The sequence below is a fragment of the Oncorhynchus masou genome, unplaced genomic scaffold, assembly GCF_036934945.1.
Source record: "Oncorhynchus masou masou isolate Uvic2021 unplaced genomic scaffold, UVic_Omas_1.1 unplaced_scaffold_1178, whole genome shotgun sequence".
NCBI lineage: Eukaryota > Metazoa > Chordata > Actinopteri > Salmoniformes > Salmonidae > Oncorhynchus > Oncorhynchus masou.
The window spans coordinates 137,603-154,037 of record NW_027001548.1 but is presented as its reverse complement, the minus strand read 5'-3'; the positions used below and the strand labels follow the sequence as shown (position 1 = coordinate 154,037).

The 16,435-nt window shown below is 46.3% G+C and overlaps 1 protein-coding gene across 4 annotated transcripts in view; it reads left to right on the top strand.

The window, feature by feature from the left end:
* LOC135529536 (proto-oncogene vav-like) overlaps positions 1 to 15,738 on the top strand; it is a 42,760-nt gene extending 27,022 nt beyond the window's left edge. The window contains exons 13-23 of one of the 4 annotated variants that reach the window (XM_064958224.1): positions 1 to 89; positions 295 to 317; positions 1,613 to 1,649; positions 2,766 to 2,902; positions 9,633 to 9,698; positions 10,056 to 10,087; positions 10,919 to 11,029; positions 11,158 to 11,245; positions 13,315 to 13,438; positions 13,661 to 13,812; positions 14,389 to 15,738. The exon at positions 1 to 89 is cut by the window's left edge and continues 6 nt beyond it. In XM_064958224.1, the coding sequence (XP_064814296.1) occupies positions 1 to 89; positions 295 to 317; positions 1,613 to 1,649; positions 2,766 to 2,902; positions 9,633 to 9,698; positions 10,056 to 10,087; positions 10,919 to 11,029; positions 11,158 to 11,245; positions 13,315 to 13,438; positions 13,661 to 13,812; positions 14,389 to 14,442 (913 nt within the window). In that variant the 3' untranslated portion in view covers positions 14,443 to 15,738. The other 3 variants (XM_064958221.1, XM_064958222.1, XM_064958223.1) reach the window with 3 other exon arrangements.
* The last annotated feature ends 697 nt before the right edge of the window (positions 15,739 to 16,435 follow it).

The window sequence follows — 16,435 nt, the reverse complement described above, 5'->3', positions numbered from 1 at the left end:
ATTCTTCCAGGGGTATCGTTGTAGTCGTTGCAGAATGGCCGCTCATAAAGAATGTCTGGGAAGAGTACCAGGCTGCGGACGCAACTCAGGTAGAACCACTAGAGTGTGTGTGTGTGTGTGTGTGTGTGTGTGTGTGTGTGTGTGTGTGTGTGTGTGTGTGTGTGTGTGTGTGTGTGTGTGTGTGTGTGTGTGTGTGTGTGTGTGTGTGTGTGTGTGCGTGTTTTCTTTGACTGTATGTTTTCTGCAGGTGTGTGTAGTGTTGTGCACTCAGCTGTGTCGTGCTTTGTATTTCAGACCACTCAGGGAACATGAAGAAGGTAAGGCTCCTTTCAGAGGCTCTTTATCTGGCAGCCTGTCACTATACTACTGAGGAATGACTGTGAGCTAGGAGCATTATCTGGCAGCCTGTCACTATACTACTGAGTAATGACTGTGAGCTAGGAGCATTATCTGGCAGCCTGTCACTATACTACTGAGGAATGACTGTGAGCTAGGAGCATTATCTGGCAGCCTGTCACTATACTACTGAGGAATGACTGTGAGCTAGGAGCATTATCTAGCAGCCTGTCACTATACTACTGAGGAATGACTGTGTGCTAGGAGCATTATCTGGCAGCCTGTCACTATACTACTGAGTAATGACTGTGAGCTAGGAGCATTATCTGGCAGCCTGTCACTATACTACTGAGGAATGACTGTGAGCTAGGAGCATTATCTGGCAGCCTGTCACTATACTACTGAGGAATGACTGTGAGCTAGGAGCATTATCTGGCAGCCTGTCACTATACTACTGAGTAATGACTGTGAGCTAGGAGCATTATCTGGCAGCCTGTCACTATACTACTGAGGAATGACTGTGAGCTAGGAGCATTATCTGGCAGCCTGTCACTATACTACTGAGTAATGACTGTGAGCTAGGAGCATTATCTGGCAGCCTGTCACTATACTACTGAGGAATGACTGTGAGCTAGGAGCATTATCTGTGGGTCTGTTCTAGTGGGTTGTATATCTGTGAGTCTCTTCTAGTTGGTTGTATATCTGTGAGTCTGTTCTAGTGGGTTGTATATCTGGGGTCTGTTCTAGTGGGTTGTATATCTGTGAGTCTGTTCTAGTGGGTTGTATATCTGTGAGTCTGTTCTAGTGGGTTGTATATCTGTGAGTCTGTTCTAGTGGGTTGTATATCTGTGGGTCTGTTCTAGTGGGTTGTATATCTGTGGGTCTGTTCTAGTTGGTTGTATATCTGTGGGTCTGTTCTAGTTGGTTGTATATATGTGGGTCTGTTCTAGTGGGTTGTATATCTGTGAGTCTGTTCTAGTGGGTTGTATATCTGTGAGTCTGTTATAGTGGGTTGTATATCTGTGGGTCTGTTCTAGTGGGTTGTATATCTGTGGGTCTGTTCTAGTGGGTTGTATATCTGTGGGTCTGTTCTAGTGGGTTGTATATCTGTGGGTCTGTACTAGTGGGTTGTATATCTGTGGGTCTGTTCTAGTGGGTTGTATATCTGTGGGTCTGTACTAGTGGGTTGTATATCTGTGGGTCTGTTCTAGTGAGTTGTATATCTGTGGGTCTGTTCTAGTGGTTTGTATATCTATGACCTTTCTTGTTCCTACAGAATAAGAAGTCAGCTCCTCACAGACAAGCCAGTCCAGGTGAGGATCCCAGAAGTAGAGTAACATTATAGAACTGAATCAAGTTGGGATTAGATTCGAACGGGAACGGTTTTCAACTCAACTCAATTCGATTCAAATCAAGGGGCTTTGTTGTCATGGGAAACATACGTTAACATTGTCAAAGCAAGTGAGGTAGATACTAAACAAAAGTGAAATAAACAAATAAAAAATGAACAGTAAACATACACTCACAAGTTTCGAAGAAATATACACATTTCACATGTCTATGTACTGTGTTATAATGATGTACAAATAGTTAAAGTACAAAAGGGAAAATAAATAAACATTAATATGGGTTGCATTTGCATGGTGTTTGTTCTTCACTGGTTGACCTTTTCTCGTGGCAACAGGTCACAAATCTTGCTACTGTGATGGCACACTGTGGTATTTCACCCAGTAGATATGGGAGTTTTATCAAAATTGGATTTGTTTTTAAAAATCTTTGTGGATCTGTGTAATCTGAGGGAAATATGTGTCTCTAATATGGTCATACATTGGGCAGGAGGTTAGGAAGTGCAGCTCAGTTTCCATCTCATTTTGTGGGCAGTGAGCACATAGCCTGTCTTCTCTTGAGAGCCATGTCTGTCTACGGCGGCCTTTCTCAATAGCAAGGCTACGCTCACTGAGTCTGTACATAGTCAAAGCTGTCCTTAAGTTTGGGTCAGTCACAGAGGTCAGGTATTCTGTCACTGTGTACTCTCTGTTTAGGGCCAAATAGCATTCTAGTTTGCTCTGTTTTGTTGTTAATTCTTTCCAATGTGTCAAGTAATTATCTTTTTGTTTTCTCGTGATTTGATTGGGTCTAATTGTGTTGCTGTCCTGTGGCTCTGTGGGGTGTGTTTGTGAACAGAGCCCCAGGAACAGGTTGCTTAGGGGACTCTTCTCCAGGTTCATCTCTCTGTAGGTGATGGCAGGTTTGGGAATCACTTCCTTTTAGGTGGTTGTAGAATTTAACAAATTCTCTCTCTCTCTCTCTCTCTCTCTCTCTCTCTCTCTCTCTCTCTCTCTCTCTCTCTCTCTCTCTCTCTCTCTCTCTCTCTCTCTCTCTCTCTCTCTCTCTCTCTCTCTCTCTCTCTCTCTCTCTCTCTCTCTCAGGCCTTCCTACAATGGAGGTGTGTCAGGAGTACTATGGGTTACCTCCGCCCCCTGTAGCGTTCGGCCAACCACTGCACCTCTCCATGGGTGATGTCATCGAACTGACAAGAGCCGATGCCAACCTAACGTGGTGGGAGGTGAAACACGCACACACACACGGTGCAGGCAGAGCATGCTTCCTGTAGTATGGGAGGGTGGAGATACCATCTCTCTCTCTCTCTCTCTCTTTCTTTCTTTCCTTCAAATGGGTTTTATTGGGGGTGTTTGTTCTTCACTGGTTGCTCTTTTCTTGTGGCAACAGGTCACAAATCTTGCTGCTGTGACGGCACACTGTGGAATTTCACCCAGTAGATATGGGAGTTTATCAAAATTGGATTTGTTTTCGAATTCTTTGTGGGTCTGTGTAATCTGAGGGAAATATGTGTCTCTAATATGGTCATACATCTGGCAGTTGTTTTTTGGTAAATTCTTTCCAATGTGTCAAGCAAATCTCTTTTTGTTTTCTCATGATTTGGTTGGGTATACTTGTGTTGCTGTCCTGGTTGTGGAATTTAACGGCTCTTGTCTGGATTTTGATAATTAGCGGGTAAAGTCATGCATTATTTGGTGTTTTACGGTGTTTTACATAGAGGATGTTTTTGCAGAGTACTGCATGCAGAGTCTCAATATGGTGAGATCTCACCACCATAAAGGGCAATATGATGAGATCTCACCACCATAAAGGACAATATGGTGAGATCTCACAACCATAAAGGACAATATGGTGAGATCTCACAACCATAAAGGGCAATATGGTGAGATCTCACCACCATAAAGGACAATATGGTGAGATCTCACAACCATAAAGGACAATATGGTGAGATCTCACAACCATAATGGACAATATGGTTAGATCTCACAACCATAATGGACAATATGGTTAGATCTCACAATCATAAAGGACAATATGATGAGATCTCACAACCATAAAGGGCAATATGATGAGATCTCACAACCATAAAGGACAATATGGTGAGATCTCACAACCATAAAGGACAATATGGTAAAATCTCACAACCATAAAGGGCAATATGGTGAGATCTCACAACCATAAAGGACAATATGGTGAGATCTCACCACCATAAAGGGCAATATGGTGAGATCTCACAACCATAAAGGACAATATGGTTAGATCTCACCATCATAAAGGACAATATGGTGAGATCTCACCACCATAAAGGGCAATATGGTGAGATCTCACAACCATAAAGGGCAATATGGTTAGATCTCACAATCATAAAGGACAATATGATGAGATCTCACAACCATAAAGGGCAATATGATGAGATCTCACAACCATAAAGGGCAATATGGTGAGATCTCACAACCATAAACGGCAATATGGTTAGATCTCACAATCATAAAGGGCAATATGATGAGATCTCACAACCATAAACGGCAATATGGTGAGATCTCACAACCATAAAGGGCAATATGGTTAGATCTCACAATCATAAAGGACAATATGATGAGATCTCACAACCATAAAGGGAAATATGGTGAGATCTCACAACCATAAAGGACAATATGGTGAGATCTCACCACCATAAAGGGGCAATATGATGAGATCTCACAACCATAAAGGACAATATGGTGAGATCTCACAACCATAAAGGGCAATATGTTGAGATCTCACCACCATAAAGGGCAATATGGTGAGATCTCACCACCATAAAGGGCAATATGATGAGATCTCACAACCATAAAGGGCAATATGGTTAGATCTCACAACCATAAACGGCAATATGGTGAGATCTCACAACCATAAAGGGCAATATGATGAGATCTCACAACCATAAAGGACAATATGATGAGATCTCACCACCATAAACGGCAATATGGTGAGATCTCACAACCATAAAGGGCAATATGGTTAGATCTCACAATCATAAAGGACAATATGATGAGATCTCACAACCATAAAGGGCAATATGATGAGATCTCACAACCATAAAGGGCAATATGGTGAGATCTCACCACCATAAAGGACAATATGGTGAGATCTCACAACCATAAAGGGCAATATGGTGAGATCTCACAACCATAAAGGACAATATGGTGAGATCTCACAACCATAAAGGGCAATATGGTTAGATCTCACAATCATAAAGGACAATATGATGAGATCTCACAACCATAAAGGGCAATATGATGAGATCTCACAACCATAAAGGGCAATATGGTTAGATCTCACAATCATAAAGGACAATATGATGAGATCTCACAACCATAAAGGGCAATATGATGAGATATCACAACCATAAAGGGCAATATGGTTAGATCTCACAACCATAAAGGACAATATGGTAAGATCTCACAACCATAAAGGGCAATATGGTGAGATATCACAACCACAAAGTCTCAATATGGTGAGATCTCACAACCATAAAGGGCAATACGGTGAGATCTCACAACCATAAAGGGCAATATGGTGAGATCTCACAACCATAAAGGGCAATACGGTGAGATCTCACAACCATAAAGGGCAATATGGTGAGATCTCACCACCATAAAGGGCAATATGGTGAGATCTCACAACCATAAAGGACAATATGGTGAGATCTCACAACCATAAAGGGCAATACGGTGAGATCTCACAACCATAAAGGGCAATATGGTGAGATCTCACAACCATAAAGGGCAATACGGTGAGATCTCACAACCATAAAGGGCAATATGGTGAGATCTCACAGCCAAAAAGGGCAATACGGTGAGATCTCACAACCATAAAGGGCAATATGGTGAGATCTCACAACCATAAAGGACAATATGGTAAGATCTCACCACCATAAAGGGGCAATATGGTGAGATATCACAACCATAAAAGGCAATATGGTGAGATCTCACAACCATAAAAGACAATATGGTGAGATCTCACAACCATAAAGGGGCAGTATGGTGAGATATCACAACCATAAAGGACAATATGGTAAGATCTCACAACCATAAAGGGCAATATGTTGAGATCTCACAACCATAAAGGGGCAGTATGGTGAGATATCACAACCATAAAGGACAATATGGTGAGATCTCACAACCATAAAGGGCAATATGTTGAGATCTCACAACCATAAAGGGCAATATGTTGAGATCTCACAACCATAAAGGACAATATGGTGAGATCTCACAACCATAAAGGGCAATATGTTGAGATCTCACAACCATAAAGGGCAATATGGTGAGATCTCACAACCATAAAGGGCAATATGGTGAGATCTCACAACCATAAAGTGGTTGTGTGGTGAGATCTCACAACCATAAAGGACAATATGGTGAGATCTCACAACCATATAGGGCAATATGGTGAGATCTCACAACCATAAAGGGCAATATGGTGAGATCTCACAACCATAAAGGACAATGGGTTCTATAGCTGATTCAAGTATTTTTAGCCAGATGCCAATTGGGATGTCAAATTTTATGTTCCTTTTGATGGCATAGAATACCCTTCTTTCCTTGTCTCTCAGATCGTTCACAGCTTCGTGTATGTTAGCTGTGGACGCGGTTGTTTAGGCCAATGTATGTATAGTTTTTTGTGTGCTCTAGGACAACGGTGTCTAGATGGAATTTATATTTGTGGTCCTGGCAACTGGACCTTTTTTGGAACACCATTATTTTGGCCTTACTGAGATTTACTGTCAGGGCCCAGGTCTGTGAGGGCCCAGGTCTGACAGGGTCCAGGTCAGTCAGGGCCCAGGTCTGTCAGGGCCCAGTTCTGACGGGGCCCAGGTCTGACAGGGCCCAGGTCTGTCAGGGCCCAGGTCTGACAGGGCTCAGGTCTGACAGGGCTCAGGTCTGTCAGGGCCAAGATCTGACAGGGCCCAGTTCTGACAGGGCCCAGTTCTGTCAGGGCCCAAGTCTGACAGAACCTGAGCAGAAGATCTAGGTGCTGCTGTAGGTCCTCCTTGGTTGGGGACAGAAGCACCAGATCATCAGCAAACAGTAGACATTTGTGATGCCGGGTGCTGTAGACTGTTATAGAGCCCTGGCCAGTCTGTTGATGTATATCAAGCTGCATCCCTGTCTCACTACAAAGCTGTGTGTATGTGTGTCATTTTATTTCAGACTTATGTCATATATATATAATATAATATATAATATAATATTATAATATATATAATATATAATATAATATATATATATATAATGTTATGTCATATGCAAATTTGTCTCCACTTTTGTGGATTGGGGAGATCAGTCCTTGGTTCCAAATATTGGGGAAGATACCAGTGCTAGGGATGATGTGAAAGAGTTTAAGTATATTCAATTGGAATTTGTGCTCTGTATATTTTATTATTTCATTGAGGATACCATCAACATCACAGGCCTTTTTGGGTTGGAGAGTTTTTATTTTGTCCTGTAGTTCATTAATTGTAATTGGAGAATCCAGTGGTAGTCTTTAATAGTTGACTCTAAGATTTGTAATTGATCAAGTATATGTTTTTGTTGTTTGGAGAAGTGGTTTATCTATACATCTCCATTTTGGATAGAAAACTCATACATTTTCCCAGAAGTGGTTAGAATATGGATGGATTCTTCAAATACTTTGATCTGATTTCTGACGTGCTGTTCCTTCTTTTTCCGTAGTGTATTTCTGTATTGTTTTTAGTGATTCACCACAGTGAAGGCGTAGACTCCGATTTTCTGGGTCTCTATGTTTTTGGTTGGACAGGAAGCCTACCATTTACTATGTCCATACCCAGCATCCCCTCGAAGCCTACCATTTACTATGTCCATACCCAGCATCCCCTCGAAGCCTACCATTTACTATGTACATACCCAGCGTCCCCTCGAAGCCTACCATTTACTATGTACATACACAGCGTCCCCTCGAAGCCTACCATTTACTATGTATCAAATCAAATAAAATCAAATGTATTTATATAACCCTTCGTACATCAGCTGATATCTCAAAGTGCTGTACAGAAACCCAGCCTAAAACGCCAAACAGCAAACAATGCAGGTGTAGAAGCACGGTGGTTAGGAAAAACTCCCTAGAAAGGCCAAAACCTACGAAGAAACATAGAGAGGAACCAGGCTATGTGGGGTGGCCAGTCCTCTTCTGGCTGTGCCGGGTAGAGATTATAACAGAACATGGCCAAGATGTTCAAATGTTCATAAATGACCAGCATGGTCGAATAATAATAAGGCAGAACAGTTGAAACTGGAGCAGCAGCACGGCCAGGTGGACTGGGGACAGCAAGGAGTCATCATGTCAGGTCGTCCTGGGGCATGGTCCTAGGGCTCAGGTCCTCCGAGAGAGAGAAAGAGAGAGAGAAGGAGAGAATTAGAGAACGCACACTTAGATTCACACAGGACACCGAATTGGACAGGAGAAGTACTCCAGATATAACAAACTGACCCCAGCCCGCCGACACATAAACTACTGCAGCATAAATACTGGAGGCTGAGACAGGAGGGGTCAGGAGACACTGTGGCCCCATCCGAGGACACCCCCGGACAGGGCCAAACAGGAAGGATATAACCCCACCCACTTTGCCAAAGCACAGCCCCCACACCACTAGAGGGATATCTTCAACCACCAACTTACCATCCTGAGACAAAGCCGAGTATAGCCCACAAAGATCTCCACCATGGCACAACCCAAGGGGGGGCGCCAACCCAGACAGGATGACCACATCAGTGAATCAACCCACTCAGGTGACGCACCCCTTCCAGGGACGGCATGAGAGAGCCCCAGTAAGCCAGTGACTCAGCCCCTGTAATAGGGTTAGAGGCAGAGAATCCCAGTGGAAAGAGGGGAACCGGCCAGGCAGAGACAGCAAGGGCGGTTCGTTGCTCCAGAGCCTTTCCGTTCACCTTCCCACTCTTGGGCCAGACTACACTCAATCATATGACCCACTGAAGAGATGAGTCTTCAGTAAAGACTTAAAGGTTGAGACCGAGTTTGTGTCTCTGACATGGGTAGGCAGACCGTTCCATAAAAATGGAGCTCTATAGGAGAAAGCCCTGCCTCCAGCTGTTTGCTTAGAAATTCTAGGGACAATTAAGATGTATGTACATACCCAGGATCCCCTCGAAGCCTACCATTTACTATGTCCATACCCAGCGTCCCCTCAAAGCCTACCATTTTCTATGTCCATACCCAGCGTCCCCTCGAACCCTACCATTGTCTATGTACATAGCCAGCGTCCCCTCGAACCCTACCATTGTCTATGTACATACCCAGCGTCCCCTCGAACCCTACCATTGTCTATGTACATAGCCAGCGTCCCCTCGAAGCCTACCATTTCTATGTACATACCCAGCGTCCCCCCGAAGCCTACCATTTACTATGTACATAGCCAGCGTCCCCTTGAAGCCTACCATTTACTATGTACATACCCAACATCCCCTCGAACCCTACCATTTACTATGTACATACCCAGGATCCCCTCGAAGCCTACCATTTTCTATGTCCATACCCAGCGTCCCCTCAAAGCCTACCATTTACTATGTCCATACACAGCGTCCGACAGAGCTGCAGTTGTGACCTGTTTTTGTTGGTTGTTGTCGTAGTTGTGTCTAGTGGGGCGTATGGGGGAGGGAAGGTTGTCAACTTTCTTGTCCAGTTCTAGCATCTATCTCTCTCTGGCATCTCTCTCTCTCTGGCTTCTCTCTCTCTGGCATCTCTTGCTCTCTCTCTGGCATCTCTCTCTCTCTCTCTCTCTGGCATCTGTCTCTCTCTCTCTCTGACATCTATCTCTCTCTCTTTGGCATATCATTGAGTAATACCATTGTAACATGTACTTTGTAGTAAATAATTTCTGTACAATAATGTGCTAATTGTTCTAGTCGTCTGATTGGTCTGCTGTGTGTGTCACTCAGGGCAAGAACGTGACGATTGGTCAGATGGGTTGGTTCCCCTGCAGTAAGGTCCAGCCCTTCATCTCTGTGAGTACCACTGACTTGTAGTTGATTGCACATGTCATAGTTTATTTTTTTTAACCTTTATTTAACTCTGCAAGTCAGTTAAGAACAAATTCTTATTTTCAATGACGGCCTAGGAACAGTGGGTTAACTGCCTTGTTCAGGGGCAGAACGACAGATTTATTACCTTGTCAGCTCGGGGGTTTTGAACTTGCAACCTTCCGGTTACTAGTCCAACGCTCTAACCACTAGGCTACCCTGCCGCCCCTAGGCTACATCGTGTCTGGTATTGATAGAAATACCAACATACGTTTTATTAAGTGCTTCAGGAAGCATGGGTTGTGTTCTCAAAACTGTCTGACCTCTGACCTCTCTCCCCAGAGACCAACTCCCGACCTATCCGACTTCCTATGGTGAGTAATGATACCATTCTATTTACACCTGGTATCACTCATACCGATGTTCTAGATGTGTACCACCTGGTATCACTCATACCGATATTCTAGATGTGTACCGCCTGGTATCACTCATACCGATGTTCTAGATGTGTACCACCTGGTATCACTCATACCGATGTTCTAGATGTGTACCACCTGGTATCACTCATACCGATGCTCTAGATATGCACCACCTGGTATCACTCATACCGATGCTCTAGATATGCACCACCTGGTATCACTCATACCGATGTTCTAGATATGCACCACCTGGTATCACTCATACCGATGCTCTAGATATGCACCACCTGGTATCACTCATACCGATGTTCTAGATACGTACCACCTGGTATCACTCATACCGATGTTCTAGATACGCACCACCTGGTATCACTCATACCGATGTTCTAGATATGTACCACCTGGTATCACTCATACCGATATTCTAGATGTGTACCACCTGGTATCACTCATACCGATGTTTTGTAGATATGCACCACCTGGTATCACTCATACCGATGCTCTAGATATGCACCACCTGGAACCCTCGACCTGGAACCAAAAGGGTTCTCTCTGGAACCAAAAAGGATTCTTCAAAGGTTTATCATATGGGGACAGCCGAAGAACCTTTTTAGGTTCTAGATATCACCTTTTTCTAAGAGTGTGGTATCACTGCAGGGTTCTAGGTTTGGAAGTGTTCTGTGTTTGAAAATAGTTATTGATAGCAATCATGGGAAAGGTTTTGTACTGTTCTAATGTAACTGCAATGGGTTCTAGGTTTGGTCATTTAAGTGATTTGGGTTCTAGGTTTGCGGGGAACATGGACCGGTCAGAGGCGAAGAACCTCCTGATTTCACGGTCGGACGGAACGTTTCTGGTCCGCCAGAAAGACGGAGGAGAGTTCGCAATCAGCCTCAAGTGAGCCTGCCTCCTTACTGGCCAATCAGAAAGGCTCTGTCTAACAGCTGTCAATCTTACTCTCTCACACACACACATTCTTACTCTCTCACACACACACTGATTCTCATTCACTCTGTCTCCTCCAGGTTTAACATGGACATCAGACACATCAAGATCACGTCAACAGAAGGCCTCTACCGCATCAACGAGAAGAAAGCATTCAAAGGGTTAATCGTACGGCTCTCTGTCTACCCTCCTCGTCTCTCTGTCTACCCTCCTCGTCTCACTGTCTACCCTCCTCGTCTCACTGTCTACCCTCCTCGTCTCACTGTCTACCCTCCTCGTCTCACTGTCTACCCTCCTCGTCTCTCTGTCTACCCTCCTCGTCTCTCTGTCTACCCTCCTCATCTCTCTGTCTACCCTCCTCGTCTCTCTGTCTACCCTCCTCGTCTCTCTGTCTACCCTCCTCGTCTCTCTGTCTACCCTCCTCATCTCTGTCTACCCTCCTCATCTCTCTGTCTACCCTCCTCGTCTCTCTGTCTACCCTCCTCGTCTCTCTGTCGACCCTCCTCATCTCTCTGTCTACCCTCCTCGTCTCTCTGTCTACTCTCCTCATCTCTCTGTCTACCCTCCTCGTCTCTCTGTCGACCCTCCTCGTCTCTCTGTCGACCCTCCTCATCTCTCTGTCTACCCTCCTCGTCTCTCTGTCTACTCTCCTCATCTCTCTGTCTACCCTCCTCGTCTCTCTGTCGACCCTCCTCGTCTCTCTGTCGACCCTCCTCATCTCTCTGACTACCCTCCTCGTCTCTCTGTCTACCCTCCTCATCTCTCTCCCATCTCTCTGTCTACCCTCCTCGTCTCTCTGTCTACCCTCCTCGTCTCTCTCCCTCTACCTCTAATCTCTCTGTCTACCCTCCTCGTCTCTCTCCCTCTAATCTCTCTGTCTACCCTCCTCGTCTCTCTCCCTCTACCTCACATCCCTTTTTCTTCTTCTTTTGTAAATATAAACAACATGTTTAACTATTTTTTGTAAAGCACTTTGTATCTTCATCTCTCTCTCTCCCCTACCCCATCTCCCCCTCTCTCTCCCCTTCCCCTACCTCTCTCTCCCCTCCCCCATCTCCCCCCCTCTCTCCCCTCCCCTCCCCTACCTCTCTCTCCCCTTCCCCTACCTCTCTCCCCTTCCCCTACCTCTCTCTCCCCTCCCCCCTCTCTCCCCTTCCCTACCTCTCTCCCCCTTCCCCTAACTCTCTCTCCCCTTCCCCTACCTCTCTCTCCCCTTCCCCTACCTCTCCATCCCCTTCCCCTCCCCACTCTCTCCCCTTCTCCTACCTCTCTCCCCTTCCCCCTCTCTCCCCTTCCCCTATCTCTCTCTCCCCTCCCCCATCTCCCCCTCTCTCTCCCCCTTCCCCTACCTCTCTCCCTCCCCCCCCCTCTCTCTCCCCTTCCCCTACCTCTCTCCCCCCATCTCCCCCTCTCTCTCCCCTTCCCCTACCTCTCTCTCCCCTTCCCCCACCTCTCTCTCCCCTTCCCCTACCTCTCTCCCCTTCCCCTACCTCTCTCCCCTCCCCCATCTCCCCCTCTCTCTCCCCTTCCCCTACCTCTCTCTCCCCTTCCCCTACCTCCCTCCCCCATCTCCCCTACCTCTCTCCCCCTCCCCCTCTCTCTCCCCTTCCCCTACCTCTCTCTCCCGTTCCCCTACCTCTCTCTCCCTTCCCCTACCTTTCTCTCCCCTTCCCCGACCTCTCTCCCCCTTCCCCTACCTCTCTCCCCCTTCCCCTTCCTCTCTCTCCCCTTCCCCTACCTCTCTCTCCCCTTCCCCTACCTCTCTCTCCCCTTCCCCTACCTCTCTCTCCCCCTCCCCCATCTCCCCCTCTCTCTCCCCCTTCCCCTACCTCTCTCTCCCCTTCCCCTACCTCCCTCCCCCATCTCCCCTACCTCTCTCTCCCCTCCCCCTCTCTCTCCCCTTCCCCTACCTCTCTCTCCCGTTCCCCTACCTCTCTCCCCTTCCCCTACCTTTCTCTCCCCTTCCCCGACCTCTCTCCCCTTCCCCTACCTCTCTCCCCTTCCCCTACCTCTCTCCCCCTTCCCCTACCTCTCTCTCCCCTCCCCCATCTCTCCCCTCTCCCCTTCCCCTTCCTCTCTCTCCCCCTCCCCCCTCTCCCCCTTCCCCCTCTCTCCCCTCCACCTACTTCTCTCTCCCCTTCCCCTACCTCTCTCTCCCCTCCCCCATCTCTCCCCTCTCTCCCCTTCCTCTCTCTCCCCTCTCTCTCCCCCTCTCTCTCCCCTCATCGCTCTGTTAGGAGATGGTTCAGTTCTACCAGCAACATTCATTGAAGGAGTATTTTAAGGATGTGGACACCACCCTCCAGACCCCCTTCAACCAGCCTGAACAGAGTGATACACCCTTCAACACACCCTCCCCAGGTACACACACACACACACACACACACACACACACACACACACACACACACACACACACACACACACACACACACACACACACACACACACACTCTCAAGACTCTTCCAACAAACCTCAACTTATTTCCTTCCATAACCTCAAATATAAGTACTCTCAAATACTGTCTGTTTCAACACACACACACCCACGCTCACCTCTCTCCCTCTCTCTCTCTCCTCTAGGTGGCAGTGTGCGTTCATTCGGCACAGCTAGGGCCAGGTACGACTTCTCAGCCAGAGACCGTACAGAGCTGTCTCTGAGAGAAGGAGACACAGTCAAGGTCCTGTCTAAGAAAGCTCACAATGGATGGTGGAAAGGAGAGGTCTATGGACGGGTGAGGACCAACACACACACATACACATACACACACACACACACACACACACACACACACACACACACACACACACTCCCATCTCTCTGACTCTAGGTTGGTCTGTTCCCAGCTAACTCCCGTCTCTCTGTCTGTAGGTTGGTCTGTTCCCAGCTAACTCCTGTCTCTCTGTCTGATCCCAGCTAACTCCCGTCTCTCTGTCTGTAGGTTGGTCTGTTCCCAGCTAACTCCCGTCTCTCTGTCTGTAGGTTGGTCTGTTCCCAGCTAACTCCTGTCTCTCTGTCTGTAGGTTGGTCTGTTCCCAGCTAACTCCCGTCTCTCTGTCTGTAGGTTGGTCTGTTCCCAGCTAACTCCCGTCTCTCTGTCTGTAGGTCGGTCTGTTCCCAGTTAACTCCCGTCTCTCTGTCTGTAGGTTGGTCTGTTCCCAGCTAACTCCTGTCTCTCTGTCTGTAGGTCGGTATGTTCCCAGCTAACTCCCGTCTCTCTGTCTGTAGGTTGGTCTGTTCCCAGCTAACTCCCGTCTCTCTGTCTGTAGGTTGGTCTGTTCCCAGCTAACTCCTGTCTCTCTGTCTGTAGGTCGGTCTGTTCCCAGCTAACTATGTAGAAGAGGATTACTCTGAATACTGCTGATGTCGCCTCACTGTCACACCTTCACATGTGTGTGAAAGAGACAGTGTGTCCCAATTCAACCCCTACCCCTTCCCTTGGCCCTAACCAGTGCAGTCAAAAATGTGATTTTACTGTTTTGTTTTTTTCAACAATATCTCCACACTATGAGGTTGAAATAACACTCTGAAATTGTATAAAATTACGATAATGTCCTTTTGAAAACAATGCTTGGAATTTCAACCTGTTCAGGTGGGATGGAGTTTTTGACCCACAGCATGACATCACAATCTGATCTGATTTTTCTGACCAATGACCAGTCATCTTTTATTTGCATATTTCTCCACCTACTTTGAAGGGGTAAGCTGGGTAGGCTCTAGTGCAGGGATGAGCAGCTCCAGTCCCACTGTTTCCCTAGCAAACACAGCTGATTAAACTGACTGTAATTCTCAACTGAAGAACATGATCATTGCATTACTGGAGTCAGGTGTCTTAGTTGGGGCGGAAGTGTGACAACAATCAGGCCCCCGAGGACTGGAGCTGCCCATCCCTGCTCTAGAGTCTAGACAATCCTATCCGCCAATCAGAGCTGTGCATGTAAATATATTTAAATTTCTATCAACACACCGACACGATCAGACAGAGCATTCCAATTGGTGAAGGAGGCTCAGGGAAATAAATTATAAAACATTTATTTGAAGTTATTTTCATGAAGTAAACACAGTGATTTATTAGACATCCAGTGATGATTAAAAATTAAAAAGACTGCGTGGAGGCGATTAAATGTTTGATCTGCAAGATAGAGGCAATATGGTGGAAGCCTTACCACGACCATAGAGAATGATAGAGGCCTCTAGTGGCCAAAGGGTTGTATTAGCACGGGGCAGCACCATTGAGGGCTTCCACCATTTCAATGTCGTCAACTGGCTGGGACTTCCAACTTCATTGGCTGATCCCTACCTGGTGACCTTGTTGGGAGTCATGTGCAGCCCGGGTCATCAGGAGGTATCAGCCAATCGTGAAGAAGAAAATGGGACTACTTCAAAATGGCTTCAATGGCACTGCCCATGATGTCACAGACGCCGTAGTGGGACGGATACAATGATACGGCCTCTTTCCATCTCTATGACCCCCCCCCCCCCCCACTACACACGGATACAATGATATGGCCTCTTTCCATCTCTATGACCCCCCCCCCACTACACACGGATACAGCCCTGGTCAGACGTGTTAATGTCGAGGGACCCCCTGGCTTCCTCCTGTGTGTAGAACTCAATGCACTGATCCAATGTTTCTGCTGTGAATAAACCCTCTGACGTACCACGTGGTCTGTCTCTGTCATGTTAACATGAACTATGTACAATGAGCGAATGCCTTTTTAAAAGCAACACATCCCTTTGAAAACAGATACGAGTCAGTTATTATAGTGTCTAGACGGACTACAAAGTGTACATAGGATCATTTTGGTCATAAAGTCAGGCTTGTCTAAGACGGAGTGTCACAATTGGTAAATGAAGGTTGTGTTTTGCTTTGACAATGCCCCGTTTTCCCACTAACATGGGGTGAACTGCTGCGGTGACAGCTCTCTATCCAAGAGCATAGATGGACCTGCCCAGCAGACCGACTTTGTGTACTTAAGACAACACGTCGCAATATTTGTTTACGAAATACTGCACCAAACACCTTCATGTAAAATTGCACAACTAAAACATCCTCAGCGAAGATTAACAAAATACAGATTTTTTTTTTAGTTGTTTTCAATTAATTCTGAGGAAGTGAAATAGGCTTCCTTGTGTACAGTATCTCATGGGGGACAAACCTCAATAAAACCAAACGCGGAATCGGTCAGGAAACACCTCCAAGACTGAATCTCGTTTTTCAAACGAGCGACAGGGTAAAAAAAGACACGTGCCATTCGGCATGTTCAATATTTAAACTCTGAAATGACGTTGCCACGAGCAGCACCGCAGCGGGGACGAGCGAGAACAGCAGAGAAGTTGAGCCTCGCGCTTCAACG